This window comes from Salvelinus namaycush, chromosome 15 (genome assembly GCF_016432855.1).
Source record: "Salvelinus namaycush isolate Seneca chromosome 15, SaNama_1.0, whole genome shotgun sequence".
NCBI classification, from domain to species: domain Eukaryota; kingdom Metazoa; phylum Chordata; class Actinopteri; order Salmoniformes; family Salmonidae; genus Salvelinus; species Salvelinus namaycush.
In genome coordinates, this window is record NC_052321.1 from 26,098,620 (window position 1) to 26,111,634 (window position 13,015).

The window sequence follows — 13,015 nt, forward strand, 5'->3', positions numbered from 1 at the left end:
AGTCCGTAATAGTTTGCAAGCCCTGCCACATCCGACGAGCGTCAAAGCCGGTGTAGTAGGATTCAGTCTTAGTCCTCTCTAGTGCAATTAATGTATTGTTTGACGTTGTGTTGTGTAATGGCTTTGCTGGTATGCATAAAAAAATTATATTTCTTTGCCCCACCAAGATTTAACATGCTAAAATCACCACTGACAACAGCTTGCAATATATATACCACAATTTTGGTTGAATGTTCCAGGCAGGTTCCAGAATCTTCTTCAGATGGTTAACATCTTCTTGTGTTGGGTAATGGCAGCTGTTTTAGCAAGCTTTGGCTATGTTGGGTTTGGGGGGGGGCTTTGACTCTGGCTCCTTGAAGAGAACCATCTGGTCCTTTCTGCACTCCACAACCAGGTGGACAAGCCTCTCGTACACTTTCTTCACCACACACTGCTTCGACCTCTTGCAGAAGATTTGTGTGTACTGCAAGTCTCCTGGAAAGACATGAAGACTGATCATGAGGATGTGTAACCATACAATAGACCATGTTCATCTGTAAACAAATAAGGGCACAGTAGACTGGTATGCGTTTTGCTTGACTTGTAGGCAGTCTAGCTGTGTATAAGCACCTACAGTTGTGCTGTTGAGTAGACAAGCTAGAAGAGTATACCAACAGCCACTCTCCCACATGCCACAGAACTGACTGCAAGGGTAAGAAAAGTTTGAGAAGCACTTGTTTTGTAGACAGTTTAGTGTATTGGTGATTTTGTTTTCTCAAGAGGGTATTGTGCTTTTATAAATACCTTTGGCTGTCCTGGCTGGTTTCAAAGTAAGATGATGTTGATCTTGAGTTTATTCCAAGCTGAAAGCTTTCATCTAAATGGGTCTACAGGTTCTGTACTACTAAAGCTGGTGTCAAGGTTATTGTCATCAGTAGCAGGGTTAGTCTGTAGGACACTCAGTAGTCAGTGATTAACCAACATTTTACTACTTTTCCCCCATCAATACACACTCAAAGCAACGAACTACATCCACCCACCCCTCTCATGTCAATAGATCATGCATACTAACCTTTACACACCCACCCCCAACAGACACCAGTCAGTCAACCACACCATCCCCTCCTTTGCTCACATTTAGACTTCAAGCCCTGCATGAACAATAATACAGAGAACTACAGTAGAAGTTGTAGCCTCATTGTAAACACACCAACTATGACAACAAGACACGGACCATGTTTATGCCTAGCTCCAATATATTTATTTGCTCATCATGGAGTCATGGAAAGATTTAAGTTAGATTTTAGGAGACTTACACTAGCTCCTGGTGCTGATATCTTTGCAGATGTTGATGGGATCGGACTCTAATAGAACACAGTCAAGTCAGCCTCTGCGGAAGTTCTTTATCTAGCTAATGGTTCGCTTACCTAACCTAAGGAAGCTGACGTTAGCTTGCAACGTTAAATCACATTGCCAGATGGCAGCTGCCTAAATACATTGATATGCTTTGGAATGTATGGCCAGCGTATTATGAAAGCTAGCTAGCTAGATTTTGGTTTAGATAAACACATTTGTTTGCTAACTAGTTAGCTTGGTAACATTAGCTGCGTTACCTCAGCTTGACTTCTTTTCACGGGTGATGTTGGGCTGATCGGTTAGCTCCCTCTTTGAAGTGAAGGGGAAAATCGATAGAATAGCATCACTTTTCAACGTTCGACGACATGGCAACCCCATCAGTTGAGACTTCAGTTCCGTCAGAAATCCTCTGGCTGAAAGTGCTGGCTACAAAACAGACATTTCTATATTTCTCACACCTCCACGGGCGGTCCTGGACATTCTGAAATCCCTAGGAATTCTGGACATTGTGGTTTGCTTACAACCAGTCAATGTAGCTGGCCCGTTTCTACCCGTGAGATGTAAAAACGCTCGTATTTGCGTGTAGTGAGGAAATAAATGCTTATTATTAATAAATATTAATGGAGATAGTGCCTTCGGAAAGTATTCAGACCACTTGACTTTTTCCACATTTTATTACGCCTTATTCTAAAATTGATTTAAAAAAATAAATCTCATTAATCTACACACAATACCCCATAATGACAAAGCACAAACAGGTTTTTAGAAATTTTTGCAAATGTATAAATATCACATTTACATAAGTATTCAGATCCTTCACTCAGTACTTTGTTGAAACACCTCTGGCAGCGATTACAGCATTGAGTCTTCTTGAGTATGACGCTACAAGCTTGGTACACCTGTATTTGGGGTGTTTCTCCCATTCTTCTCTTCAGATCCTGAAGCTCTGTCAGGTTGGATGGGAAGCGTTGCTGCACAGCTTTTTTTCAGGTCTCTCCAGAGATGTTCGATCGGGTTCAAGTCCGGGCTCTTGCTGGGTCACTCAAGTACATTGAGACTTGTCCCAAAACCACTCCTGTGTTGTCTTGGCTGAGAGCTTAGGGTCGTCTAAGGTCTCTGGAGCAGGTTTTCATGAAGGATCTCTTTGTACTTTGATCCGTTCATCTTTGCCTCGATCCTGACTCGTCTCCCAGTCCCTGCCGCTGAAAAACATCCCCACGGCATGATGCTGCCACCCATGCTTCACCGTAGGGATGGTGCCTGGTTTCCTCCAGACGTGATGCTTGGCATTCAGGCCAAAGAGTTCAATATTGGTTTCATCAGACCAGAGAATGTTGTTTCTCATAGTCTTAAGGTGCCTTTTGGCAAACTCCAAGAGGGCTGTCGTGTGCCTTTTAAGTGAGGAGAGGCTTCCGTCTGGCCACTGGTGAGCTGCAGAGATGGTTGTCCTTCTGGAAGGTTCTCCCATCTCCACAGAGGAACTACAGAGCTCTGTCAGTGACCATCAGTTTCTTGATAACCTCCCTGACCAAGGCCCTTCTCCCCCGATTGCTCAGTTTGGCCCGGGCGGCCAGCTCTAGGAAGAGTCTTGGTGGTTCCAAACTTCTTCCATTTAAGAATGATGAAGGCCACTGTGTTTTTGGGGACCTTCAATGCTGCAGAAATGTTTTAGTACCCTTCCCCAAATCTGTGCCTCGACACAATCCTGTCTCAGAGCTCTACAGACAATTCCTTCGACCTCATGTGGGACCTTATATAGACAGGTGTGTGCCCTTCCAAATCATGTCCAATCAAATGAATTTACCACAGGTGGACTCCAATCAAGTTGTAGAAAAATCTCAAGGAAGATCAATGGAATTAGGATGCACCTGAGCTCAATTTCAAGTCTCATAGCAAAGGGACTGAATACTTATGTATTAAAACAGAACTTATTTACATATCTAAACATTTCCAAAAACAGTTTTCGCTTTGTCATTATGGGGTATTGTGTGTAGATTGCTGAGGATTGTTTTATTTTAGAATAAGGCTGTAACGTAACAACATGTGGAAAAAGTCAAGGAGTCTGAATACCTATAGGTAGCCTAGTGGGGCGGCAGATAGCCTAGTGGTTAGAGTGTTGGGCCAGTAACCGAAAGGTTGCTAGATCGAATCCCTGAGCTGTTGAGGTAAAAATCTGTCGTTCTACCCCTGAACAAGGCAGTTAACCCACTGTTCCTAGACCAACATTGTAAATAAGAATTTGTTCTTAACATGCCTAGTTAAAAAAAATAATAATAATACCTTCCGAAGGCACTGTATATAGTGAAATTAAGCAGCGATGAAATTTCCCTTTAAAAGTACCAGAGAGCCCACTCTGGAAATGTTACGTGTTTGAAGAGTATATTGTTACAAACAATATGTCTAAAAATAAGCAAAATCAAAAAGGGCCATTTTGAGAGATTGATATTTTAAATATTGAATAAATTAAAGTCCGAATTTTTATTTCAGAATCTAGACATACTCCATATTTGAGAGAACAATAATACCAAGATGTCTGTATCCTGTACGGTTCACAGATCATAGGGTCTTACATGTATAGCTCTAAAAAGAGAATAAAATGGCCACTTAGTGATACAAATGTAAAAAGCATGTCAAAAATCCTTGCTCCCAAAGAAGTAACTATGTGAGAATGGCCAAGAAAAATCTCAGATACCACAAATATTTTCGGACTAAGCTGGTGTGGAATCGCCCTATAAACAGATTGAGAGAAGGTCTTACCTGTGAAGAAGTTTTTCTGGGCGTAAATAAAGTGATAGGTGGCCTTGTACACCTCTATCTCACAGTTCCAGGACTGGGGCATGTTCCACACACTGGGATAGCTGGCAATCACATGGAACTAAGGGGAGAAGTGTCAGAGGCAACAATCATGTCAACATGCTTTCATGTTCACAAGGAGGTGCACTAACACACCTGATTTAACTCATCAAGGGCTTGGTAATTCATTTGTACACAGTTTTGATTCAATCACTCATTAAAAAAATGTGTAATGGAAACTCTGGATATGGCTTGTGGCTGAATAGGACCCCTGCAGATTCCTACTGTGCTGTACTTACAGCCAGCATCTCAGCCTCCAGCAGAGTCCTGTACTGCATGCTGGTGGTTGTGTCGACATGGAGCAGCTGGCCTTTGATGGTGGGAGAGTAGCCTAGGGAGAGAGGGTCAAACAAATGCTCACAGTTGAAGTTTGGTGATGGTAATATTGTCATGATTAATGCATGATTTCATGGCATCGCACCGGCTTCTTACCCTGTAACCATAGACACAGTCATCCACTTTCTTCTAACCTCAGTTCTTTCTCACTGTCCACTCACCAGTCTCCCCCACAGTCATGGGGATGTTCACTTCCAGATAAGAGCCTGCTCCGACATTCACATGTATGGCATTGGTTTCCTAAGAGCAGGAAAATCAATAGATCACATATTTAGAGAAACACATGATCCCATTGTGGAATGGAATATAACAGTTTAGAGCTATTTAGATCTGTCATTATCTAATACTATCAAAAACAGAGACAGAATAGAAGAGGAGAGAAACAGAGTGAGAAGCCTGCTCTCCTGGTACCCTGTTTTTGGTGAAGAGCAGGTCTATGGTGGCGTCTGCGATAATGTTCATGCGGAGTTCAAAGGCCAGAATCTGTCTGGGTTTGCCGGGCTGAGCCACCGCCGTAACACCCATGGACTGGTAGTCTGCCGGTAGGAAGAACTTCCACAGGCAATCCCTGCATATAGAAATATAACCCTTAGTCATTCTATTTTTATGGTCGCTGCACACAGGAGAGAATGCTGAGTCTGGTGAACAGCGAATTAGATTTTATGTATAGTAGTATTGTGTGTGTGTGTGTGTGGTGTGTGTACCTCTGCCTGTCCGCCCAGGGCCCGTAGTTGAAGTCAGTTCCTTTCCCACAGACTATGTCCAGACCCCAGCAGGGAGGCAGATCCTGCAGTTTGGTTCCTTCTCCACATAGCTCTGGATCCCCACTCTCCTGCTCCTCTGGGACCAGGCCTGACACACACACACAAACATAAATAGTCATTACAAAACACAAGAACATTCATGAAACCACGTCAAACCCAAAATCAAGTGTAGAAACAGTGTCAATACACCCATATATTACACGATTCATCATGACCAGAGTTCTACATACTATGGTCGTACCTGGTTCATCCTGGTAATAGTAGATGTCCACATCATTGGACTGCATGACCACAAACCCTTCTCCCATCAGTCTGGGCGGCCTATAGAGGAGAACACAGAATCTCAGAATACTGCTATACCACTATTAATGTGGCTCTTAAGATGTTAAACACTTCTCGTTTTGCAAACTCGTGTAATTGGGTCAGGGGTTAACTGTTTGGGATTAGATCGAAGGTTAACTCACTCATCGTTTTGCATGCCCAGGTAGCGTGGGCTGGGTACTAGCATGACGCGGACATTCTCTAGAGAGCCCTTGACTATGTGCATGTACTGGTCTAGGTGGCTGGACGGGGGCTTGGTGGCGTATGTCAGGAAGGCATCCTCAAAGTTCACACATATCGTCTGGGGGAGGTGGTGGTTCCCGAATGCCAAGCGACCCTGGAAAAATACACACAGAGGTGATGATGAGAATTATACATATGTGCACTTTCATAGAACCTAACCATTGACTTGTGTGTGGGCGTGATGTCTCATATGTAGCTAAGCTAAAGGCAACTCACAGTGCTGATGTTGACTTTGATGACGGGGATGAGGGATCTCCAAGATGACGATGGGTCTGGAGTCTCTCCTTTGACGTTAACACTGTCCAGGCTCTTTTCTCGTTCCTCTCTTTCCCTTTCCTCGTCTTTTTTGGGCGGTATGAGGGTGGGGTCCAACCCAAAGGTCTCCTCTAGACGTGCATAGAGGTCTGTCCGGTTGTAAACGTGGAACTCAAATCCATTTACGGTCACGTAGAGCCTGGTCTCAGCTTTGGGGTCTGCAGAAGACAAGAACAAGGTCATCTGTAACTTTGGTCAAGAATGGTCAAGAATCATGGAGAAGAGTACTGCTGAGTACAAGCTATTTGAGTTTCCTGTGGCATCCCGCCACTCCTACACCTACAGACTTGCTATCCAAATCCAAACCATTATGTCTCTCCTACAGTCCACTCACCATGCTGTTTCTGCTTAGGGTTATACATTTTCCACCAACGGAATATAAAGAAACCATCTTGTATTCTGTAACACAAAATACATGAAATATAATAAAATAGTATTAGAATATAAGCATGTATTATATAGAAAGCAGAATACATAACAGAATAGTGTAAAAGTAAGCACCTGATGGACATGTCTTTGTTGATAAAGTACACATCCCTGAACATGACCTTCCCCGACAGCACCGAGAAAGAGAAGGAGCCTATGGAGAGAAAGGACAGACAGTGATGCTAAAACTCAGCCGAGTAAGTCAGATTAAAAACGCGTTTCAGACACGCTAACAGATTATTTACACTGAATTCCATATATTAGGTCAACTGGGAGCCAAGTCAATCAATCCCTATCCCAGTCTGCTGTTCTCACATGCTTCAAGAGGGCCACCATTGTTCCTGTTCCCAAGAAAGCTAAGGTAACTGAGCTAAACGACTATCGCCCCATAGCACTCACTTCCGTCATCATAAATTGCTTTGAGAGACTAGTCAAGGATCATATCACCTCCACACTACCTGACACCCTAGACCCACTCCAATTTGCTTACCGCCCCAATAGGTCCACAGACGACACAATCGCAATCACACTAACCCAGTCCTTCTCAAATAGTGGGGCGCGCCCCCCTGGGGGGGCTCGGAGCGATGCCAGGGGGGGCGCGTGTGACCCCGGGGAACATGCTTTTTTTTGCTGCAGGGAGTAGGTTTTTTTTGCACCGAACAAGAGCACACAGCACAGAGCAGGAGATATGAAGTGCAGATAACAAACCCAGAGACACCATGGAAAAATATTTAACAGCGATGAAAAGGCGGAGAGAAGACGGAGATAATGAGACAAACGTAAGTCTCCCGAAAGCTAAGACGAGGAAATATGACGACGCGTATGTAGCGTTTGGCTTCGTGTGACTACGGTGGGAGACGAGGAAAGCCCGGTATGTTTACTGTGTCTAAAAATGTTGGCAGCGGACAGCATGAAGCCAAATAAATTAAGGCGTCACTTTAAGACATTACACCCCAATCACTCTGATAAGCCGCTTGAGTTTTTTCAGCGAAAACGTGCCGAATATTGCCAACAATCGTCCCACTTTGTGAATGCTACTTCAGTACACCAGCGAGCACTGTTAGCATCATATAAGGTGCCGTACCAAATTGCTCAGTGCAACAACAAAAAACCACTCCATAGCAGAGGAGCTGATACTGCCTGCAGCATTAGACATGTTCTCTGTCATCAGGTCCCAGCTAAACATTGAGCAGGAGCTGAGAGTTGCAGTATCATGCTTCAAACCCCGCTTCGAAAAGCTGTGCTCTGCAAAACGTGCTCATTGTAGCCATTAATCCTGACTTCCTCATTTTGATTTAAAAAAATCTGCACAAATTGTTTTATTCATTTTTGTTTTATAGGTCAAAGTGTTTCATATATTGTGCTCCTGAGTTAATGTTGCTGATCAATTTGAATTTATTATTATTTATTGATTATATTTAATTTTATTTTTCAGTATCAAATGGTCAAAAAATGTTTACAGTTTAAATAAGGCTTGATTTTTTTTTTACATTTCCGGCAAATTGATGCACTTTAAGTCTTTTCTGTTACAGACTAAAAAACAATGTTAATAAAGTTATTCTTTGTTGTAAGTTGATCTATATTTCTTTCTTTTTTTGTTTTCTTTAATGTTAATAAGGATACAATGTTATGCAGAGGTGTACTCATAACAATTTTATAGACAAATGATACTATTTACAGTCTCGGCGGAGAGTTGGGGGGCGCGAAATGTTTACTTCTTCCTAGGGGGGGGCGTAACAGAAAATAATTGAGAAGCACTGCACTAACCTAACCCATCTGGACAAGAGGAATACCTAAGTAAGAATGCTGTTCATCGACTACAGCTCAGCATTTAATACCATATTACCCTCCAAAATCGTCATTATGCTCAAGACCCTGGATCTCTACTAGCGGTCGACCGATTAATCGGAATGGACGATTTATTAGGGCCGATTTCAAGTTTTCATAACAATCAGTAATCGGCATTTTTGGACACCGATCATGGCCGATTACATTGCACTCCACGAGGAGACTGCGTGGCAGGCTGACTACCTGTTATGCGAGTGCAGCAAGTATCCAAGGTAAGGTGCTAGCTAGCATTAAACTTATCTTATAAAAAAACTATCAATCTTAACATAATCACTAGTTAACTACACATGGTTGATGATATTAATAGTTTATCTAGCTTGTCTTGCGTTGCATATAATCGATGCGGTGCCTGTTAATTTATCATTGAATCACAGCCTACTTCGCCAAACGGGTGATTTAACAAGCACATTCGCGAAAAAAGCACTGTCGTTGCACACCAATGTGTACCTAACCATAAACATCAATGCCTTTCTTAAAATCAATACACAAGTATATATTTTTAAACCTGCATATTTAGTTAATATTGACTGCTAACATGAATTTCTATTAACTAGGGAAATTGTGTCACTTTTCTTGCGTTCTGTGCAAGCAGAGTCAGGGTACATGCAGCAGTTTGGGCCGCCTGGCCCGTTGCGAACTGTGTGAAGACCATTTCTTCCTAACAAAGACCATAATTAATTTGCCAGAATTTTACATAATTATGACATAACAGTGAAGGTTGTGCAATGTAACCACAATATTTAGACTTATGGATGCCACCCGTTAGATCAAATATGGAACGGTTCCGTATTTCACTGAAAGAATAAACGTTTTGTTTTCGAAATGATAGTTCCCAGATTTGACCATATTAATGACTTAATAAGGCTCGTATTTCTGTGTGCTATTATATTATAATTAAGTCTATGATTTGATAGAGCAGTCTGACTGAGCGGTGGTAGGCAGCAGCAGGCTCGTAAGCATTCATTCAAACAGCACTTTCGTCAATTAGCCAGCAGCTCTTCGCTGTGCTTCAAGCATTGCGCCGTTTTGACTTCAAGCCTATCAACTCCTGAGATTAGGCTGGCAATTCTAAAGTACCTATTAGAACATCCAATAGTCAAAGGTTTATGAAATACAAATGGTATAGAGAGAAATAGTCCTATAATAACTATAACGTAAAACTTCTTACCTGGGAATATTGAAGACTCATGTTAAAAGGAACTCATGTTCTGAGCAGAGCACATGGCACATGTTCTTACATGGCACATGTTGCACTTTTACTTTCTTCTCCAACTCTTTGTTTTTGCATTATTTAAACCAAATTGAACATGTTTCATTATTTATTTGAGACTAAATTTATTTTATTGACGTATTATATTAGGTTAAAATAAGTGTTCATTCAGTATTGTTGTAATTGTCATTATAAGAAATATATGTATATATATAAAAAATATATATATATATTTATTTTTTCATTTTAATTTTTTTATTTCTTTAAATCGGCCGATTAATCGGTATCGGCGTTGAAAAATCATAAATCGGTCGACCTCTAGTCTCAACCCCGCCCTGTGCAACTGGGTCCTGAACTTCTGACGGGACGCCCCCAGGTGGTGAGGGTAGGAAACAACATCTCCACCCCGCTGATCCTCAACACTAGGGCCCCACAAGAGTGCGTTCTCAGCCCTCTCCTGTACTCCCTGTTCACCCATGACTGCGTGGCCATGCACGCCTCCAACTCAATCATCAAGTTTGCAGATGACACTACAGTGGTAGGCTTGATTACCAACAACGACAAGACGGCCTACAGGGAGGAGGTGAGGGCCCTCGGAGTGTGGTGTCAGGAAAATAACCTCACCCTCAACGTCAACAAAACAAAGGAGATGATCGTGGACCTCAGGAAACAGCAGAGGGAGCACCCCCCTATCCACATCGACGGGACAGTAGTGGAGAAGGTTGAAAGTTTTAAGTTCCTCGGTGTACACATCACGGACAAACTGAAATGGTCCACCCACACAGACAGCGTGGTGAAGAAAGAGCAACAGCGCCTCTTCAACATCAGGAGGCTGAAGAAATTTGGCTTGTCACCAAAAACACTCACAAGCTTTTACAGACGCACAATACGCACAAAACAGAGCATCCTGTTGGGCTGTATCACCGCCTGGTATGGCAACTGCTCCGCCCACAACCGTAAGGCTCTCCAGAGGGTAGCGAGGTCTGCACAGCGCATCACCGGGGGCAAACTACCTGCCCTCCAGGACACCTACACCACCCGATGTCACAGGAAGGCCAAAAAGATCATCAAGGACAACAACCACCCGAGCCACTGCCTGTTCACCCCGCTATCATCCAGAAGGCGAGGTCAGTACAGGTGCATCAAAGCTGGGACCGAGAGACTGAAAAACAGCTTCTATCTCAAGTCCATCAGACTGTTAAACAGCCATCACTAACATTGAGTGGCTGCTGCCAACATACTGACTCAAATCTCTAGCCACTTTAATAATAAAAAATTGGATGTAATAAATGCATCACTAGTCACTTCAAACAATGCCACTTTATATAATGTTTACATACCCTACATTACTCATCTCATATGTATTTTCTGTACTCTATACCATCTACTGCATCTTGCCTATGCTGTTCAGTCATTGCTCATCCATATATTTATATATACATATTCTTATTCATTCCTTTACACTTGTGTGTAAAAGGTAGTTGTTGTGAAATTGTTAGATTACTTGTTAGATATTACTGCATGGTCGGAACTAGAAGCACAAGCATTTCGCTACACTCGAATTAACATCTGCTAACCATGTGTATGTGACCAATAAAATTTTAAGTCTGCTTCTGCAAATCTCAGGCAAGTTTCACCATAACACGTCTGCAAGCTTCATATTTGCACTCACCGATGTGAATGTAGCCATTCTTGCAGAGTCTGTTGATGATGAGGGTTAAGATGAGGCCGATGTTGCGGGAGTTGTAGTAGGTCAGGTAGATGATCCATCCACAGGACAGAATGGTGGCTGAAAGAGAAAACAGAGCATTTCCTCAATATACACACAATACCCCATAATGACAAAGCGAAAACAGGTTTCTATATTTTTTTGCACATTTACATATATATTTTTAAACGTATTTACATAAGTATTCAGACCCTTTGCTATGAGACTTGAAATTGAGCTCAGGTGCATCCTGTTTCCATTGATCATCCTTGGAATGTTTCTACAACTTTATTGGAGTCCACCTGTGGTAAATTCAATTGATTGGACATGATTTGGAAGGGCACACACCTGTCTATATAAGGTCCCACATGAGGTCGAAGGAATTGTCTGTAGAGCTCTGAGACAAGATTGTGTCGAGGCACAGATTTGGGGAAGGGTACCAAAAATATTCTGCAGCATTGAATGTCCCCAAGAACACCTGTGGCCTCCATTATTCTTAAATGGAAGAAGTTTGGAACCACCAAGACTCTTCCTAGAGCTGGCCGCCCGGGCCAAACTGAGCAATCGGGGGAGAAGGCCCTTGGTCAGGGAGGTGACAAAGAACCCGATGTTCACTCTGACAGAGCTCTATAGTTCCTCTGTGGAGATGGGAGAACCTTGCAGAAGGACAACCATCTTTGGGGCACTCCACCAATCAGGCAAGACGGAAGCCACTCTTCAGTAAAATGCACGACAGCCCGTTTGGAGTTTGCCAAAAAGCACCTAAAGCACTCTGATGAAACCAAGACTGAACTTTTTGGCCTGAATGCCATGCATCACGTCTGTAGGAAACCTGCACCATCCCTATGGTGAAGCACGGTGGTGGCAGCACCATGCTTGGGGAAGTTTTTCAGCGGCAGGGACTGGGAGACTAGTCAGGATCGAGGGAAGACGAACGGCGCAAAATACAGAGAGGTCCTTGATGAAAACCTGCTCCAGAGCACTCAGGACCTCAGACTGGGGCGAAGGTTTATCTTCCAACAGGACAACGACCCTAAGCACACAGCCAAGACAACGCAGGAGTGGCTTCCGGACAAGTCTCTGAATGTCCTTGAGCGGCCCAGCCAGAGCCCGGACTTGAACCCGATCAAACATCTCTGGAGAGACCTGAAAATAGCTGTGCAGCAACGCTCCCCAAATAACCTGACAGAGCTTGAGAGGATCTGCAGAGAAGAATGGGAGAAACTCAGGTGTGCTCAAATACAGGTGTGACAAGCTTGTAGCGTCATACCCAAGAAGACTCAATGCTGTAATCGGTGCCAAAGGTGCTTCAACAAAGTACTGAGTAAAGGGTCTGAATAAAGCAAAACCCTTGAATGACTGGTACTGTATGTAAATGTGATCGTTTTTTTTATACATTTGCAGAAATGTCTAAAAACCTGTTTTTGCTATGTCATTATGGGGTATTGTGTGTAGATTGATGAGGGGGGGGGGGGGGGAACTATTGAATCCATTTTAGAATGAGGCTGTCTGAATACTTTCAGAAAGCACTGTAGATGGTTTATCCTATGCCTCAAATCATTGTTATGATAGTGTTAAATGAGGCTTCACACCAGTATACTTAGAGTTAAGTGCTCCCCATTCATCAACTCAAATGTGAGAAATGGCTGTGATTCA

General features: G+C 42.9%; 1 protein-coding gene across 1 annotated transcript in view; it reads right to left on the minus strand.

Annotated features, from left to right (window-relative positions):
- LOC120060368 (transmembrane protein KIAA1109 homolog) overlaps positions 1 to 13,015 on the minus strand; it is a 145,935-nt gene that overhangs the window by 115,336 nt on the left and 17,584 nt on the right. The window contains exons 3-13 of the mRNA XM_039009639.1: positions 11,324 to 11,440; positions 6,669 to 6,747; positions 6,502 to 6,566; positions 6,069 to 6,325; positions 5,753 to 5,946; positions 5,530 to 5,609; positions 5,229 to 5,376; positions 4,936 to 5,092; positions 4,686 to 4,764; positions 4,428 to 4,519; positions 4,093 to 4,210 (exon numbers count right to left, since the gene is read on the minus strand). Coding sequence (XP_038865567.1) covers positions 4,093 to 4,210; positions 4,428 to 4,519; positions 4,686 to 4,764; positions 4,936 to 5,092; positions 5,229 to 5,376; positions 5,530 to 5,609; positions 5,753 to 5,946; positions 6,069 to 6,325; positions 6,502 to 6,566; positions 6,669 to 6,747; positions 11,324 to 11,440 — 1,386 coding nt within the window. The remainder of the gene's footprint in view (positions 1 to 4,092; positions 4,211 to 4,427; positions 4,520 to 4,685; positions 4,765 to 4,935; positions 5,093 to 5,228; positions 5,377 to 5,529; positions 5,610 to 5,752; positions 5,947 to 6,068; positions 6,326 to 6,501; positions 6,567 to 6,668; positions 6,748 to 11,323; positions 11,441 to 13,015) is intronic.